The sequence below is a fragment of the Pisolithus orientalis genome (assembly GCF_024613125.1).
Source record: "Pisolithus orientalis strain OTSU chromosome Unknown F5J12scaffold_32, whole genome shotgun sequence".
Classification (NCBI taxonomy): Eukaryota; Fungi; Basidiomycota; class Agaricomycetes; order Boletales; family Pisolithaceae; genus Pisolithus; species Pisolithus orientalis.
The window spans coordinates 333,827-351,833 of NW_026260813.1; the positions used below are offsets into that span (position 1 = coordinate 333,827).

An 18,007-nucleotide genomic window follows, 5' to 3' on the forward strand; every position below is an offset into this window, starting at 1 on the left:
CATGGTTGCGTGACTATCAGGCATCCTCTTATCTGTAGAGTACGCCCGGGGATCTATGGCACAACCGTAAACAAGGTGGGACGGCGCCGATGTCTTTTAGTGGCATACTTATCGTGCTGATCAGCGTGATGAGCAGAGGGACCTGCCCTGTAGCGTTGTCGATTCATGTCTTCCATATCTTTGCGCAGACTGGCCTACCTGTGCAATCAATATCCTGTGTTTGATGCGGCAGGTCCTTGCGAGTACTTGCCATCATTTCCCCACACGCACATCGAATCTTAGATCCGAGCGCCCTCCCATCAGCCTGGCTCGTGCCAGGTGCATGCAGGTGCACGTTCAGACCACTGCAGAGAAACTTGCAAACGTGACTGTTTTCAGCTGCTTTTCCACAGCCGTTGCCAGAGGCGTTTGGCCTACATACTTTTAGGGCGACTTGTTCAGTTTAATCTTGATGCACTTTCTCATCAACTACTTGATGAACTTGCCGGTGGCGCCCATCCGGTCATGTTTGAAGAGATCTGAGACTCTGCTCGGGTGATTCCACTAACTATTCATTCGTCCAACCCCTCCAATCGCGTGCTTCTTGGTTATCTCCTTCTCGCTCTGTAATATTGCAATCTGTGCTCCTGTTGATGCACGAAAAATTTTCCGACACGCCAATTAACCCTCCGAGTGATAACCCTGCTATCGCAAAACACAAGCTCCAATTCAACATGTCATCAGAATTGTCGTATGGGACCTGGAAACGCAAAGTCCACAACAGAGGGAGCAAGTTTCGCGTCGCAATGTCGCACTTGCCCACTGAAGTGCTCGTTTGACAGAGACTGACATGAATAGATAAGGATACCGTAACCCATTGGATGATGACATGTGTCCCACTTGGTCACTTTTGGGCGCTAATAGGATCCTTATCGGACGACCAGTTTCCCCCGCTATGAAGTCTGCACCTGTGCCAACTAGTTTAAACAAGGCCAGTCCCGATGCTCGTGCAACTCCTTTTAACCCACCCTGAGTCACGTCTCCCACTTCACCACCTTCTCGTTCCGCACTCTCCATGGCTCTTGTCCAGTCCCCTCGGTCCTCCCTCTTCTCACTCCGCGATCCCTCAGTCCGCGATTCGTTCGTGAGTGCCATCGGCAACTGCCAGCCCTGGACTTTAAACTTCTAACTCTGCTCTCGCTTCAGATGTCGTCTGGAAGAGGAGGTTCTGGGAACATCCGTCGCCCGTCAGTGGGGCGCAGCTCACAACCATCCACGGATGCCTCCGACGCCATCTCCTTACGCGAAAAAGAAGGCTCTTCGAGCAGGGTGGGTTCATCCACTTCCGAAGTGCCCACTCTTATAACGGGAACATCCACAGTTTGTTTCTGTCGGTCGGGGCGGGTCCGGAAACATCCAACCACCTTCACCGGACCTAGCGGATCACCCTTTAACCGCCGCCATACTCAGCGAGCATAGGGAGACGGAAAATCGTTATGAACAACAGATTCGCAAACATCACGCAGAGTCGAAGGTGGTGGTGAGTCCGATTTGTGACTACCCTATATGTGATTTTTCTTCATGGAATTATTCTTAGGCATCTTCCGGGAGGGGAGGCATGGGCAACATCAATAACAGCCGTCGCTCAAAGTCAAGACCCCCTTGTTCCACTTCGGGTCGGAAAGGACGCCGCCAATCCTCCGAGCACACGGGTATTGACGCACTGTGAGTTTTTTTTGTGCGATTTCCGCTATTCCCATCGGGTAATCTCGATTTTGACCTTTAATTTCCAGCCATTTAATCAATAGTGAAAGTCTTACGAACGTCACGCTGGACGTCAGGGCCGAGGGGAGTTCGAGGTGTCGTGCTGAGTTCGGAGATAGTGCTCCGTGTTCCCCTACGTCACAAAACTTCCAACAAAGATCTAGGAAAAAGCGGAGCTTTCTCAAAATTTGGAAAAGACCTTCTCATCTGCGACAATTTGTTCCCCCTCTTGAACGCATCGACACCACCAACGATGATGACCAGAAAGATTCAGACTCGTCACTGGACTATCACAGTCTCCCTCTAGCCAGTACGAGTCGTCACTCCGGAGATGGAGCCTCAACAATTTCATCGTATTCTTCCTCCACGTCAAGGAGCATTATCTCAAGTCATATGAGTGTGCAATCCTTGCCGACACTTCCCGAAAATCGCGAGTATGTTTCTTTTTTGGATTTATGATATATACCTCCTGCAGGATCGTTTTCTGCTCTTTTAGTGTATTACTTACTGTATTGCCGTCTGACTATATTGTTGACTGTTCTAAATTGTTTAGGCAGGGTTCGGGTTCGTGGTCTGTTCTTGTTTGAAAGCCGTCTTTCTCAGATCGGCGCTGTGCCGGATCATTTGTAAGACGAGCGCTGTCATTTGTTTGCTATCTATGACGCCCTAGATTTTGTTCCCGCAGATCTGTGGTATCTTGTCCCTTCTCTGGAATTCCCGTTCCGTCTTCTCGACGATACGGACACTAGTATTACCGTCCCTCCGTTTTTTCATCCATCATGTTTCGCGGAGTTGCTGGAGTTCGCCCCATTCACCAGAATTCTTTCCTCATTGCTGCATAACCTCGCACAGCATGGGTGGAAGGTGATTGTGCGACTCTCGGAGCTTGCTATATACCTGTACAGGAAGTGTGCTTCGTACGATTGATGTAATACTGCTCTATGTAAGCGCTGGGCACTGTTATCATCATCATTTATCATACCTGGTTAGCCTCGTTCCCAGCGCAAGGCTCGAAGTGAATAGTTTCTCGCTACCCCAAGTATGGCGAAATGGAAGTGTCTAGGAGCAACATAAATGACGTCTTCGACTGGTCCCACTAACCAGGTATGCACAGTTGGATGGCATGCGGCACTAACTAGTGAACTTGAACAATGAGTAGAGCGTACATAATAATCCCTACAAGTGGAATGAGATCAATTCCGATCGTCTGTGCCTTTACGGTATAGAGGAAAGGATGTCGAAAGATCCTGAGTCATTGGATGATGACTCACGCAATTGCTTGACGCAGGGCCGGCGCAGGTGCCTCATTGAAGTCGTCTTATCTGTCGTGGTTCGTCGGCCCGTGGCGTCACGGTCCCTCCCGGCCATGTCAGGACGGGGTCGGGTGCAGTAAATAGACGCCGATATGCACTCCTATTTTCACGGCGATAACATCCAATATCTGTGGCGGGCTCGACATTCGCCACAAACCTGAATCTCTCAATGATATTGACAGATGCACATGCGTGAACTCTTCGGGATATCCGGGAGGTGATAATATATATGGATTTGCCAAGATCGATAATAGGTGTTATCTCAGAATAAGTGGTGATCGACCGTGCCTTTGAAGTACACCGAGGATCCGGCTTCGAGTTAAGTAGAGGTTCCACGTGGAAGCACCCTAAAGCACCCCACAGCACTAGTGCGGGTGCCGTAAGCGAAGTTTTTTCTCGAGATGTCCCTAGGGTCATCAGGGACTCCCTGAGTCGCGTCGCGAGACCAGGACGTATTAGGATTAACAAGTGGAGACAGACCCTGCCTTTAGAATGAACCGAGACTCCTTCGAGCTGGAGGTTACGTGGAAACACTATAAAGCACTCCACAGTACTAGTGCAGGTGTCATAAGCAAGGGATTCACCGTTATTGGGGAAATTGAGATCTCCCTAGGGTCTTCAGGGACGCATCGCGAGGGCAGAACCACTGTTTCCCTGCATGCAAGGAAGTTTACCAGTGTTAGGAACCACATATATAGTATGTTTACTAAAAGCTTACAAGACCTACGGTCATACCGGGATCATGTTGAGGGTTTAATATTCACACAGTAGCACGACAGGCAACAGCCCAAGTGTGAGGTGCTCCAACTGAATGCTAGGGCACTAACCAGTGCGACAATGTTCTATACCAACAGGGGCAATGGTATTACCAAACTATTAGCGTCCGCCGCGATCTGTGGTCAGCTCGCCACTGGCAGTCGTGACAATGAGTAAACACTCAAGGTACCCACTGAGTCAGCAGCTCGAGTGCTGCAGATAACTGGAGAGCAATGATATTTGCTGCCAGCCCCAGGCACACACCCCTTGATATAAATACATATTTGAGTTTGGCAACAGGTGGTAAAAAGGAGGTCACTTACCTCAGTGAGGGACAGAAATTGAGAAGATACGACCCGTTTTGTCGAGGTCCCAGGCTTAAGTACGGCTTTGATATCCATTGACAGGCACGATGATAGTGGTTCCCAAGAATCCCCTCTCAATGAGAAGAGCGTCTCCAGCCACTGCTACGGCAGAAACCCGTCCCCTGTGAGGAATGACCAATGGTTCTTACCCCTAAATCACCAACCCTGACGCCTCGAAATCATAAATGCGACTTTCTGACATACCTGTTCCCACCGCCGCCCGCCGCCGCTGGACCCAAGTTATGCCAGAAAGGTCAGAGGCATTATGCGAGAATCCATATACACTCCGTTACAACTCACAAGATGTATCTCGCTTCCTGTCGAGGATGCGCTCGGGGGCACTCGGGGTGCGTGAATTCTGACATATCTTTCGGAAGACGAGCTCGGATTGGATAGTGTCTACAACAGTGTAACCTTGAGGAGGTTTTGTATTAAACCGCGTCCACTGAACGGCGCAGACCTGTGAGGCGTGGCTTTGAATGAAAGCAGCAAGACGGCGCTCGTAATATCGCAGTGATCATAACAGAGACCGCCAGTGGCTGAGAATAGTCTGTGCCAATGGTTAGTTTGGTCCGGGTCAGTGTCACCCCATTTCAACTACTGCTTTCCAGAAAACGATTGACGTTCGTTGCTAGTGGGAATCCCCCCGGCGAATCCCAACTCCGTTCTTACCTTTCCGGTGGCGTACACCGCGCGATTGCCGAGTATGTTTGCGAAGCAGCTGGATGTTACGAACATTAAGCATCTATGTATGTGCACGATCTCCGGGACATAATAGTGTTGACAGACAGCAGTATCTTCAAAAGCACTGCAACCCACGTTCTAAATGACCCAAAGGCGAACCTGATATCTGTGCCCCCAAAAATCTCTGAGCGCGTTATGCTACAGAGTAGGTCTTGATTATCGTAGAGACGCTAAATATTGCTGTTTCGAGGTTCATAAAAATTTAAGTGATGACAGAGAACTCGTTGACCTTCATCACTTACCGTTTCAGCATCGGCCACAGCTGCCTTGAACAGAGCAACCTGTTTCCAACATTCCAAGGGTGTCGATTCGTTCGACCTTTTCGTCGAAGTAAGACTTTGTAGGCACAAACGCATATTTTGAGGAAGTAACGAACGAGAGACATACCTATAACACGATACGACCGCTTCACCTGCCTCCTTCACCGAGGGAAAGTCTCCGAGCTGACGTCGCGCTTGGTATCTATCCACTTTCGCCCTAATCTCCTCCAAATCACCAATGAGCGTCGCACTGTTCTTCGGCGGCGCTTCGCCTTCACCCTGAGCAACGCCGCCGCCATCTCCCGAAACCGAGTCAATCTCACGGTCGAGGTTTTCTCTCTCCAGAACCCGCTGAATTTCCTGCTGCACTTTCTCCTCCTCCGCACGAAGTGTCTGTATCTCGGCTCGGATGCGTGATCGTATGTGGTTGTCCAGGGCGGATTGTCGCTCTGGTGTCGTCTCGGGTGATGCCACACGGTCTGAGAGATAGTCCACTACATCCTGAGAGAACTTTTTGTCGTCCGGAGAGGGCAGTAAGAGTAAGAGAACACGGGCTAGTTAGTAAGAAGGGAATGAATGGCAGGTTTTAATAAGAAATACCTCTACGGGTGTTCCGCTGTGAATAACTTTTGGCGCAGCGGCATCTGTTTTAGACTGGGAAGCACCCATTTTTGTATTTTAGGTTGTTATTGGGACACTACGAAAGTCCAAGGCTGACGGTTGTACTCGTCGGAACACATTCGGAGGAACCGTGGCATGTACTGTCGCTTACCAACTTGCTAGCCTCCCCCACTTGTTGGCCAGTTTTTCAGAATGATGACTTCTTCCCTAACAACAAATTTTCTGTATGGCCACATGCAACAATATATGTATCCTTAGGTACTGCGAAGTTGAATGACATTAATCCATGAAGTATTTGTTGAGATAGCAAAAACAATGTGACAAGCAGAAGAATCACGCCTGTGATGGTCATGCCGAACCATGCCGAAGCGGAGTATGAATTATCTAATTCCGTAGCTCTGCGCCATTCGCCAGTCATAGCAGTTATTAGGACAGCGCAGGTGGCCCCTAAGATGGGTCGGGAGAGGACTGAGCAGGCATCTCAGGCCCCTGACCGTGAAAGGCGGATCCAAGCTGCCATCTCGGGGGTTGCCAATGGGTTGTACAAATCCTACAGAACAGCTGCAAAGGCTGAGGGGGTAAATTTTATCTAACCATGTTATCAAGGATTAATCTTGGGCTGACGAGGGTTGCAGGTTGTTCGGCAGACCTTGATGATTCAGGTGAATGGCCACTGTAAAACCCGAGACAAAGCGTTCACCAAACTTCAGCTTCTGACCCCTATACAAGAGGAAACACTCGTTGATTGGTGCCGACTGAACTCCAGTAGTGCTACCCCCCTCCACTTCACAAATCTCCGTGCTCAAGCATTACAGGTGTGTGGTAAACACCCTGGAAAGAATTGGCCGCGGCGCTTTCTCATATATTCAGCCTAATGATCCCTCGTTTGATACTGCACATTACTAGCATCATCATATAGCTTCTACTAATAGAGATTCCGTCTACTTAGCACAACATAGCCTATAGATTTCACTACTATTTTGCGCCATGCAGCTTCCGGCGGGATTTCAAGTGTGACCGTGCGTTACTTGTTGTGACATTTGTGTGACGGCCAACAAGTGGGGGAGGCTAGCAAGTTGGTAAGCGACAGTAGTAGCACCTGCCAATTTTGGCTAAGGTATCCAGACATCACGTGAAGCCTACGGGTCCGAACGACTTGGTCGAAATTTCCAGGAGTCACAACGGCAGTACTAAACGGTCAAGGCTAAAATTGACGTATGTACAACGGTATCTGCACAAAAACCTCTTATTCTCCTGAGGAAACTTTTTTAACTCAGTGAATAATCATCTATTCGCATGCCTCGAATAATACTTGTGGCCATGATCGAGGAGCCTAAACAAAGGAGTCGACACACACTCTGACTACGCAGGCACTCGTTGCAAGGAGGAACTTACCAGTCTGGTTCGATTTCCGTTAGAATCTTGATTCTAGTATTTCACGTTCATATATTAGATATGTACCTTAAACAGAGTAAAAGTCAAAGCCTCACTGATTTTTCTTAGTTTCTTCCATTTCATGGAAGACGACCCAACCCGACCGCGGCTTTCTCGTAAAAAGCACCGAGTTTGGATGAACATACAAGACCTGAGAAGAAAAAAACCAAAGAAAACGACATGAAACGAAACGGCGTATGGATTCCCATCCACTTACCCTGTCTCCTTTAACTAAGCGGTAAGTCCCATCCGCCATCCACCTCGCGCAATTCCGCCAGTACCCGCTGACCAAACACTGCCGCAATCGTTTCGCATCCCCTTCGCAGCTTTGCGTTGGCAATCCGAATCGTTGCATGTATCTTTTCAGCTGTGAACGAATCGAGACGGCTCTGGACATTGCGCGAAAGTTGAGCGCGTGGGCTTTGCACCATGAGGATGATTTTCCGTATTTTGTGAATGCGTTGTAGGCTATAAATATTGTTCGAGTGGAGTTCGGTAAGACGGTGGGTAGAGGTATATAAAAAAAGACATGAAAGCAGACCGTTGAGCAGAGTTAGATGATCCTAAGGAAGCATGTGAGGATGGATAAATTGTAAACTTGAATGGGTGACTCACCCCTTCTTCGGCTGTGAATTTTCGTCGTTCCAGTTCTGCAAGGGCACCTTGCGACCCATCTGGGATCACGAAAACGTCCTTTGCGTTTCACCGTCAATTACTGCCCCTACGGGGCAAGGGAGAGGCCAGAAATACCTGGACAGATGTCATAGCTGCAATAGTCAAAATCTCTTCGCCGCACGTAAACTCTTTCGAGGCGTATAACTTTCCAGAGCAGACGGTTAAGTGCAAACTGATAACAAGCACAGTTAGCTGCGTACCATACGAGCCAGTGCCATCTCTACCGGCCATTCTGCAGCTTGCTGACCAAACACAGTCAACCGCCCGTCTTCACCTACCATGCCAGCAGCTACCAGACCTTCTAGAGCACGAAGAACACTCTCGGCAGGTGGAGAAGTCACCCACTCGAACTTCATCAAGTCGTCTATTCCAAGTGATTTCAGCTGCAAGATAGGTGTGGTCATTTCAGAGCGCGTTATTTCGGGTGGTGTACTGGCCGAGAGAGTTGCAAGGAAGGACTCGGGGTATAACCGATAACAAATCCCTGGTGATGTTCTACCAGCACGACCGGCTCTCTGCGTGGCCGACGCCAGCGAAACTGGGACTGTCGATAATGATGAGAGAAGGGATGTTGGATTATAGGTGCGGATCTAAGTGACCGTGAAGAAACACGACAGCGCGAGCATAGCATGAGAACGAACTTTGACGAAACCACAGTCAACCACGAACTTCACACCGTCAATTGTGACGCTAGCCTAGAAAATTCTTCAGCAAGGGGGAAATGTATGTAGGTGATTCCCAAATGAACGAACCTCGGCAATGTTGGTAGAAGCGATGACTTTGCGCGTGTTACGTTCAGCTGGGAAAAACACCCTCAGTTGTTCTTCGCTAGTCAAACCTGAGTGCAGAGCCAGAGGTATGATTTCTGTTCCACCACGGCGTTGACTATGCCAGTTTGACTATATGATTTGTCTTCTTCGAAGAGAAAAGAGAAAGGGAACGTGCGTACGTGGGTATAAGTTCCGTGAGTTCCTCCAAAAATCGCTCGATATCCTCCCTGCCAGTGAGAAACACCAGTACATCTCCAGACGCGTTGTGCTACAATGGATTTTGTAAGCGACCCAGTGAGACATCGAGCTTGTAACAAGAAAGGAATGAAAAAACCTGTTGATTGATGTTCCAGACTACATCGACAGCGGCGCGAACGTAGTCAGGAGCTGGTTCTTGCAGATACGCAACCTCGACGGGATGTGCTCTTCCCTCCAGGCTGACTATAATCGCTTCGTCGGGTGAGGTGTTTGAACAGAAGTACTCGTGGAAAGCTCGCGCGTCGAGCGTCGCAGACGATACGATGAGACGGAGACTGAGACGTTTTCTTCGAATCCTGGGGGTCACACATAGGTGGTGAATCGTGATTGTCGCGTCGGATTTAGAGTACAAACGTTACTTTTTTAGTATGCCGAGAAGTAGGTCGGTGTAAAGACTTCTTTCGTGAGCTTCGTCGATCTGAGTCAAAAGCTGTAAGGAGAAGAAACACAAAAGGGATGTTGTACGCACCATTATTACACTATACCGCGTCAACAAAGGATCGATGAGGATTTCCCGGAAAAGCATCCCATCAGTCATGTATCGTATACGCGTTTTTTCCTTGTCACTGACATCCTCGAAGCGAATGGTGTACCCAACCTAGCTTGCAGTATTAATTAGGACGAGTACGCACGGAAAAGTACCCACCTCCTCTCCTAGGACGGTTCCGACCTCCTGTGCGACGCGAGTTGCGACTGACGTTGCTGCTACTCTCCGCGGCTGGGTACATGCGATCACATTCCCTTCGGATGCCCAGCCTGATTCTAGGAGGTACTGTGGAAGCTCTTTCCGAGATCACGTTGAATACTGCTCTGTTCCGATACACCGATAATTACTTACGCGTCGTTTTCCCGGATCCCGTTTGGCCCACTACGATGGTAACACCGTATTGTTGGATGCAATGCAGGAGCTTTTCACCTGTAACACCGTGAATAAGACCGTAACAAAGGGACGTTAAGTGAAGACAGACGATGTTTTGCAATGGGGAGACTCCGGCGTTGGGCCTGTATGGAAAGCGAGCCTTGGGCAGGGGCAGATTGGACAAGAGTGCCCTCCTCCTGTGTGGCTCTGTCGAGACTGCTTCCCGGCGCGACTGTCCCCGGTTTCCAGAATGTCAAGGAAGACATCGCAGTTGTCGATGTCAAAGTAGTCTTGTGCAGTTCAAGGTGCACGCGCCGGGGTGTACACGAACCACAACATGGACGCCTGCAGGGAGGATCTGCCAAAGGTGTCGATCGAAACAGAACAAGATTGGAAACGCATCCAAAACAACTTGTCCGAAGCTCTGTCGGCACGACTGGACAAGGAGCTCGAGTCGCGCGGAAACCCTGGTGACAAGGAGGCCATCTTACCGCACATCGACCAGGTGTGTATGTGTCTCCGTTCTTGCCTATCTCTTGACATCAAGGAAGTAATAAAAGACAGTTTCTAGAGACGCTCTTCGACATAGCTCGCCCTAATTTACGTATCAATGGTCGGACGACGGACTCGGAACCAACTCAAGATGACGACGTAGAACCGTTTGACGAGGCATTGGATCGGTATATCTGGTCACTCTCCGACCAGAGATTAAAGTGGGACAAGGACGTCGCGGCGCGAAGGAGGACGCGTCCCAAAGAAGTAGAGAGGCTGATATCTGACACCCTCGCTCAGCACGACTCGGTGGAGCTGGACGTGGCTCAGGAGGACCCAACGTATGATGTTCCAGGTAAGTCATCTTACCCATCTCGGGACTGCGAAGCGGGGCACTAACCCACGACCTTACGACCTGTTAGACAAACCGTTCGACCCAGAGCCTCAGGAAGTGTTTAGTAGTGCGGCATCGCTTACAGCGCAGCTATCCCAGGTGAGTCTCGTGCCTGAGGAGTGTGCATAGTTCTCAAGCGTGTGCTAGTCGATATCCCTACAACACGAACGCGCCATAAGAGCAAAGTCGGTTTTCCAAGAAATAAAAGTCCTCAAGTCATGAGGATTGCCATCAAGATACTCGCGCGTGCACGACCCAGAACTTCGACAGATTCATCGCGTTTTTTGCACCTGCCACACCTTCCCCTAGCGGTCGAACGTTGGTTGTCGATTCATCACTTGTTACCAGCTTAACTTGATTTGATGTTCACGCTTGGCCTGGCTCCTTCACGTTCACCAGCTGGCTAGGTGCTCATCACGCCAATGGATTGACTTGGTATATAAACACATAGTTTCGTTTGTAATGTATGTGTTACAATAGGACATGGTGGGAGAACCGCACCTATGCATTCTTGGGCAACTTAATTTGAAAGATGCCTGCAAAGTCAGACAACAGGCGTCTGTAGATATTGCATGGATGGTGCATATCAATGTGGAGGCGCAGTGACTTCGGGGGTAACGGTTCCATGCAGTCCCATGCGCGAGAGGGCACCGCAGGTGATGCCTGCTGGGAATGCGGCAACCTGGAGATACTGTCGTCAAGGTTAAATTGAGGTGACGCGTTTGGGCAGGCTTACCAAATTGGCTCGTTTAAAAGTTTCGGTGCGACTCTCCCAAGACTCTGATATACGAGTGAGCGGTTTGAACGTGTTGTCTTGGAGTGCGAACGTGCCATGTTGTAGGACGTGTCAGTAACACATGTAGCCGGCAAGGTTTGGGGGTGACTACGGGCGCGGTGATTTGTTCGTAGATTGTGTGCTTAGCATGAGATCCATAGTTCCTTGAGGTGAACTTGATTGTGTCGAGCGAGTCAGCGGAGAGGGGTCAGTACTGCCAGTCTCGACACAATTTATACAGACAGATACATATTATCAAGAGGAGGCGGCGGAATGACTTTTCCGAGCAGTTGGCCCTGCGTGCAATCCGATGGCTTCTAGTCTGGACCGGACTCCCTCGTCCTCCTCGTCAACATACGAGTGCGGACGTGCAGTGCTGCTGCCCTGCTGCTGTCCTGTGGCTTTGCAACGACGGGGGGCGGAGGCACGAACCGAGCTTGTGCCATTTCGTGTTCGATCTTGGTCGTGCGGGCTGCTTCTGCTGCAGAGAATGTCCAGAGTGCGTTGACTGCCTCGGTGACGAGACAGTCCACAGTGGCGGGTCTGCTCGTGATACTTGCCCAGTGACGTGCTCGGCCCGGCGTCAAGCCCTAATTGGGCCGGGCCGAGCTGAGCCGTGAGGATTGCCTGCGGGCCCGGCTCCGGGATTAGTCAGTTGTGTGGTCGAAGAGGCTCGACGAGTTCACTCAGGAAGGGGGAAACGCAAGTCTTATATCGAAGGACAGGGCTACCTCGATATGTAACGAACGGCAATATGACGGAGGCTACCTTGCATCTTCTCGGTCCCTCTCTGAATCACCACATCCAAGTCTTTGATGCTCACAGTGGCGAATCTTGAACATCAGTGCCGTTGTTGATACCACTTGGCAAGAGGAAACGATCGTCACCCAGCAACAATGGCGTCCCGTGTCGTTCGACAAAGCTGCCAAGTCCACTGTTGATGAGCCCTCTGGTGCACCGAAGACAACGTTCTCTCACCCACCCTCTTTGCCACACCTGTCCCCCCTCTCTCCAACCATTTTGTTTTCCTTCACTACCATCTCAACAGCCATCTCACGACACACTCTCAATCTTATCTTTCGCCTGATCCACCGCCTGCTGCGAATGCAGATCGAGTCGAGCGTGTATCTCGCTCGTTTTCACGTCATGTTTCCCGCTTTTCGGAGTAGTGATACTCCTCAACGTCAGCTCCCTGTCAATACTTGGTTTGTTTGAATTTCTCCGGCGGCTCTGGAGACATTCGCATTTTTGTAGGAAGGCCGCCTTCGAGGCCATGTTGTCGTATCATACGCATTCCAGGACCGTTCCCCTCATTTTTCCGATTTTAATCCTCCTCTCTGAGTCCTTTCCAGGGACGCTTCAATTGCCAAATGGCCGTTGTCGAGATGACCATTTTAGTGGTCAGAGGGCTGCAGGACACTTGTGTATAGTTCAGAATCAGGTGCTCTGATCAGGGTGATTGTTTTTCTCCATGTTTTTCTAGGTATTCTCCGGCGTCTTCTGCAGGTTTGTGTCAACCGCCTCCCTTCTCCCCTCCTCCAAGTGTTACCTTTATGATGTCGTGTGGCCGTGTCTCGCCCATTTCGTCGCCGTTCCTCTCGCTTTTTGGGGATGTAATACTACTTGTCGAGAGATATGGAATGGTATGTAGAAAATTACATTTGCTGCAGTGGATCCGGAGATGTTCTCCATTTTCCAGTTGGAGGCATCTTTGGACGGCTTTGCGAATATCTCGGGATCAGAGGCTCGGATTCACACAATTCCTTTTGCGCCGCATTCGTCGTGTTCTCTGCTGCTGTTCCCTCTGGGTTCACGTTGTTTCGAACACCTGGCATTGTTCGAGAGTCTTCCCCCCTCGCCATGGCACTACCTTGGATGGTGTCTGAGCTGTAGCTCTCCCATTTTGTGGGCTGTTTTGGGAAGTAGTAATTCTTGACAAGGGCTTTTGAATAATCTATCTTACATCAAATGTAGGTAGTATGAAGCAAGCTATGGCCTCAGGATGAGCCGAGCCATGGCTTGGCTTTTTTAGGGGTTCACGGCTTGGCCCAAGGATATCTGAGGAGTGAGCTCCAGAAACTGAGCCCAAGCCTTGGCTTTCAGGCTGGACTGAGCTGGCACAATCATTTACCTGTGCACTAACCAGCATTGGAGTTTGTTAGGTTTGCACAAGCTTGATGATAGCCCAATGAAACAATGAGTAGCATTGTTGATTGCAAGAGTTTGTAAATACATGTGTTTGTCAATACTAGATATAATACATTCATGAAATCAACCAACAGTCTTTAAACACCTATGCCATTTGTCCCCATGAACCATGTGGCTCATGTCCAGCTCTGTACAGCAATCTTTTGGAATCACAGCCACATTGCAACTCGAGTAAAATGGCCTCCAGAATGTTGGAGGTAACCAAAGTAGCAATCTTCCCTCTGGACCTCTCATCCAGCCATCTGGATGAAGCTTCACTGGTTCAAACAGTTCCTCAACATGCTGTGGCTGGAAGCCATCAAGGAGTTGTTCACTGTCATGTAATGCATGTGAGAGAACTGATGAAAAGCAGATTTGGGGAGTTCCAAAGGCTAGAAAGTACTTTCAGTAAAAGTGACCATGAGCAATAGCTGGAATGTGCTTACCATTTGCATTACATGCAGGTATTTTCAAATTCTGGTGATGGGTGATAATGTCCTCATATTTCTGAGTGTTCCATGTCCTAATAGTGGAGTCATAGGAGCCTGAGGCAATTCTTGTGCCATCAAGGGAGAATGCAAGTGTAGACAATGGACCAGTGTGGCTCTGGGGAAGGCAGTATAACTGCTCATGACTTTCAGTGTCCCAGACCCTCATAGTCTTGTCAGATGACCCTGAAACAATTCTCTTGCCATCAGGGGAGAATATAACTGAATGGACCCATCCAGTATGCCCCTGAAGAGGGTTACCAATCTGTGCACTCCTCTCAGCATCCCACACCCTCACAGTCTTGTCATCTGACCCTGAGATGATCATCTTTCCATCAGGGGAGAATGCAACTGATTTGATCCAATTTGTATGCCCCTCAAGGGGGCAACCAATCTGCATACCTCTCTGAGCATCCCATATCCTCACAGTCTTGTCAGATGACCCTGAGACAATCCTCTCACTATCAGGGGAGAATGCAACTGATTTGACCCAATTGGAATGCCCCTCAAAGGGGGAACCAATCTGCACACCTCTCTCAGTATCCCAAACCCTCAAAGTCATGTCAGATGACCCTGAGACAATCCTCTTGCCATCAGGGGAGAATGCAGTTGACCTGACTAACCCAGTATGCCCCTGAAGAGGGGTACCAATTTGTGTACTCCTCTCAGCATCCCATACCCTCAGAGTCTTGTCATCTGACCCTGAGACAATCCTCTTGCCATCAGGGGAGAATGCAACTGCTTTGACCCATTCAGTATGCCCCTCAAGGGGACAACCAATCTGCATACCCCTTTCTGCATCCCAGATCCTCACAGTCTTGTCAGATGACCCTGAGACAATCCTCCTTCCATCAGGGGAGAATGCAACTGACTCAACCCAACCAACATGCCTATGAATAGAGCTGCCAATCTGCAAACTCCTCTCAACATCCCAGACCCTCACAGTCTTGTCTGCTGACCCTGAGACAATCCTCTCTCCATGAGGGGAGAATGCAACTGAAAGGACCCCATGAGTATGCCCCAGAAGAGGGCAGCCAATCTCCACACCACTCTTGGAATCCCAGATCCTCACAATGTTGTCCTTTGACCCCAAGACAATCCTTTGGCCATCAGGGGAGAATGCAACTGTAGACACTGGACCACTGTGGCCCTGGGAAAGGCAGAAGAGCTGCACACCTTCCTCAGTGTCCCAGAACCTTGTAGTCTTATCCTCTGAGCCTGAGACAATCCTCTTCCTATCAGAGGAGAATGTAACTGAATGGACTAAACCAGTATGCCCATGAAGAGGGCTGCCAATCTGCATGCCCTTCTCAGTATCCCAGACTCTCACAGTCTTGTCCTTTGACCCTGAGACAATCCTCTTCCCATCAGGGGAGAATGCCACTGATTTGACCCAATCAGTATGCCCCTGAAGAGGGCTACCAATCTGTACACCCCTCTCAGCATCCCAGATCCTGACAGTTGCATCATCTGACCCTGAGACAATCTTCATGCCATCAGGGGAGAATGCAACAGAGCCAACCCAATCAACATGCCCCTGAAGAGGGCTGCCAATCTGCACACCCCTTTCAGCATTCCAGACCCTCACAGTCTTGTCCTTTGACCCTGAGACAATCTTCTTGCCACCACAGGAGAATGCAACTGACAGGACCCAATCAGTATGCCCCTGAAGAGGGCTACCAACCTGTACACCCCTTTCAGCATCCCAAACCCTCACTGTCTTGTCACATGACCCAGAAACAATTCTCTTGCCATCAGGGGAGAATGCAACTGAATAAATTGCTGCAGCATGCCCCTCTAAGGACAGCTGGGCAGCCATCCACTCCCTAAGCCCCCCTACTGTAACTCCAACAAGGCCAGAGAACTTTGGCATCAGCACTTTTGCTAACCTTGTGTCTGAAGGAATGAATGGCAATGCAGATATGTAAAGATGTGGGGCACTGTGTGAGATTGCCCCACCAAAGTTCATAATGAACTTGATCTCATCTTGTACCATTCCTAATGCATCCTCAAAACTTGGCTGATCCTTTCAATATGACATTAGGAAATGCTATGTAAATCCAAGGGAAACTCACCAATAGCCATGATGCAGTATAGATGAGAGTGTCTACAGCTCTCCTAAATTCACCAATAACACTCAAAATCTCCAGCCAGAACAGAATTCTTTCACTCCCCACAATACTCCTCACCAACTCAGCAAGCACTGGGTCAAAGGTAGTCTTCTGCAGATGTTGGGCCCAGAATTGGCAAGAATAGGACAGTTGAGGTGTAATGTATTTGTTGATTCTTTCCTGTAAGCCAAGGACTTCGGAATTGCTGAAGTAGGAGCTTTCCAGTCTGCAAATGTTGAATTGCAGATCATTACAGAGAATCCGCAGTGAGGCCCAGGATAGGTCATATTGTTCAGAAGTGCTGATAAAATAGTCCCCACTTCGTGATTGGCTTGTCAGGAAATCGTAAAAAGACACGTGGAGGGGTCGAACAGGAGAAGAGTCATTAACACCAGCCAACACCGGTGCCATGAACTCCAGGATGACCGCGATATCATAGTGGTCCTCCTCGTTGGGAAAGTATTTTCGCATGAGCTGCAACGTCGACATGGGCAGGGGTATCAATGTCATCAGTATTTGTCCCATCACTGAGCGAAACCGCGCAAGGGATGCTGGAGGAATAGCAGTCTGCAAGATCGTGGTATACGTTTTGTCCAAAAGTGTCCCTCCCTCTCCAGATCGACGAGCCATCACGTCTTCAAAGCGTTCCCTGAGGGTCTGTCCAGCTCTTTTCCGCTTGATGAACTCGCAAGCCACACGTGCCCATTCGAACAGGCCACCTGATTTCTGAGTTATCTGATCTATCTCCTTGGGTCCAATGACATCCTCGAGGTGCGGGTGACGGAGTTCATTAGAAACGAATAGATGAATGTCGTGCTCAGCGGTTTCAAGGGGAACCTCATCCAAACAAGTTACAGTTAAGTGTTGGCAACCAGTGAAGGCGTCCTCAATATCCGGCAACAGCCTGGACGTCAAAAGAATGCGGAAATTTGGGGGGAGGTGAGCAGCCTCCTGTGACGCGAGAAGAGGCAGGATACGACTCCTGGATGTCTCCGGCCCACTTTCATCCAGCGCATCAATTACCATAACCACGTTGCCAACGATCACCCCGTTGACCTTGGACAAAGGTTTCAAAATGAGTCGCTGCCATTGCTGCATTACGTCCCGCGTAGTTTTGAGGGAGTAGTCCTTGGAGACGACATCAGCTAGTGCTCGCCGAAACGCCGGGTCACGGTCTGCCAGGTCGCGGGCGATGGTCGTCAGAATCTTCTCTTCACGATGTTCGGACAACCTGTCGCGCGTGAAGCAAAAGCAGGACCCGAGTCCGCCAGTATCCTTGATCCATGCAGCAATCGTATGCGCAATGACCGACTTTCCTCGTCCAGCTTGCCCCTGAAGCCACATGATACGAGGGGCGTTGGGCCTGGGGTCAGTGATCCAGTCAATGATGTGGCGCAAAATCTCTGTCCTCGTGCCATCGAGACATATCTTAGACGTATCAAGCCCTGCACCCTCAGCGTAGGCCATGCCTTCGAGGTTCAGGTCCTCCAATATGTGGTGGACGTTGATTTGAGTGTCCCGGGCTGTGCGGTCACGGTACTGCTGCATTAAATCATTCAGCGTCGTGGTGTAGTCGTCGATGATGGCCTGCGTCTTAGAGCCGATGTTCTTCCCTGTCCTTTTCCCTGAGAATGAACCGCATCAATATCTAGTGCCAAGAGGGGCACATTAAGACTCACAGAAACTCTTTGTTTTTGAGTAGTCTTTGATGAACTGCACGGCGTTGCTTATCACTCCAGCAATCTTCGCAAGAATATCTTTC

The 18,007-nt window shown here is 49.7% G+C and overlaps 6 protein-coding genes across 6 annotated transcripts; 3 read left to right on the forward strand and 3 right to left on the reverse strand.

The window, feature by feature from the left end:
* The first annotated feature begins 919 nt into the window (after positions 1-919).
* On the forward strand, positions 920-2,358 carry F5J12DRAFT_330383 (uncharacterized protein). The gene is made up of 5 exons (XM_051738928.1): positions 920-1,123; positions 1,186-1,308; positions 1,361-1,519; positions 1,577-1,704; positions 1,773-2,358. The coding sequence occupies exons 1-5, from the start codon at positions 1,055-1,057 to the stop codon at positions 2,200-2,202; spliced, it is 909 nt and encodes a 302-aa protein (XP_051597141.1). The 5' UTR covers positions 920-1,054; the 3' UTR covers positions 2,203-2,358.
* Positions 2,359-5,091: 2,733 nt separating this feature from the next.
* On the reverse strand, positions 5,092-5,850 carry F5J12DRAFT_725138 (uncharacterized protein; the record flags this gene model as incomplete). Its single annotated transcript, XM_051741598.1, has 3 exons — positions 5,092-5,239; positions 5,309-5,691; positions 5,782-5,850. 3 exons carry the CDS (start codon positions 5,848-5,850, stop codon positions 5,092-5,094), a joined length of 600 nt encoding a protein of 199 aa, XP_051597142.1.
* A 384-nt stretch (positions 5,851-6,234) lies between these two features.
* F5J12DRAFT_850720 (uncharacterized protein) lies at positions 6,235-6,865 on the forward strand. The gene is made up of 2 exons (XM_051746522.1): positions 6,235-6,380; positions 6,438-6,865. Exons 1-2 carry the CDS (start codon positions 6,255-6,257, stop codon positions 6,675-6,677), a joined length of 366 nt encoding a protein of 121 aa, XP_051597143.1. The 5' UTR covers positions 6,235-6,254; the 3' UTR covers positions 6,678-6,865.
* Positions 6,866-7,288: 423 nt separating this feature from the next.
* F5J12DRAFT_725020 (P-loop containing nucleoside triphosphate hydrolase protein) lies at positions 7,289-10,064 on the reverse strand (the record flags this gene model as incomplete). Its single annotated transcript, XM_051741583.1, has 15 exons — positions 7,289-7,387; positions 7,454-7,704; positions 7,778-7,799; positions 7,852-7,929; positions 7,987-8,055; positions 8,112-8,501; positions 8,553-8,606; positions 8,664-8,796; positions 8,861-8,949; positions 9,016-9,235; positions 9,299-9,357; positions 9,409-9,537; positions 9,586-9,722; positions 9,778-9,855; positions 9,908-10,064. The coding sequence occupies 15 exons, from the start codon at positions 10,062-10,064 to the stop codon at positions 7,289-7,291; spliced, it is 1,965 nt and encodes a 654-aa protein (XP_051597144.1).
* A 71-nt stretch (positions 10,065-10,135) lies between these two features.
* F5J12DRAFT_895708 (uncharacterized protein) lies at positions 10,136-10,906 on the forward strand (the record flags this gene model as incomplete). Its single annotated transcript, XM_051747856.1, has 4 exons — positions 10,136-10,303; positions 10,363-10,645; positions 10,713-10,783; positions 10,832-10,906. 4 exons carry the CDS (start codon positions 10,136-10,138, stop codon positions 10,904-10,906), a joined length of 597 nt encoding a protein of 198 aa, XP_051597145.1.
* A 364-nt stretch (positions 10,907-11,270) lies between these two features.
* F5J12DRAFT_725137 (uncharacterized protein) lies at positions 11,271-11,516 on the reverse strand (the record flags this gene model as incomplete). Its single annotated transcript, XM_051741597.1, has 2 exons — positions 11,271-11,366; positions 11,421-11,516. Coding segments are annotated over 2 exons (192 nt in total), but the record flags the coding sequence as incomplete, so codon positions are not given.
* Between the last annotated feature and the right edge of the window lie 6,491 nt (positions 11,517-18,007).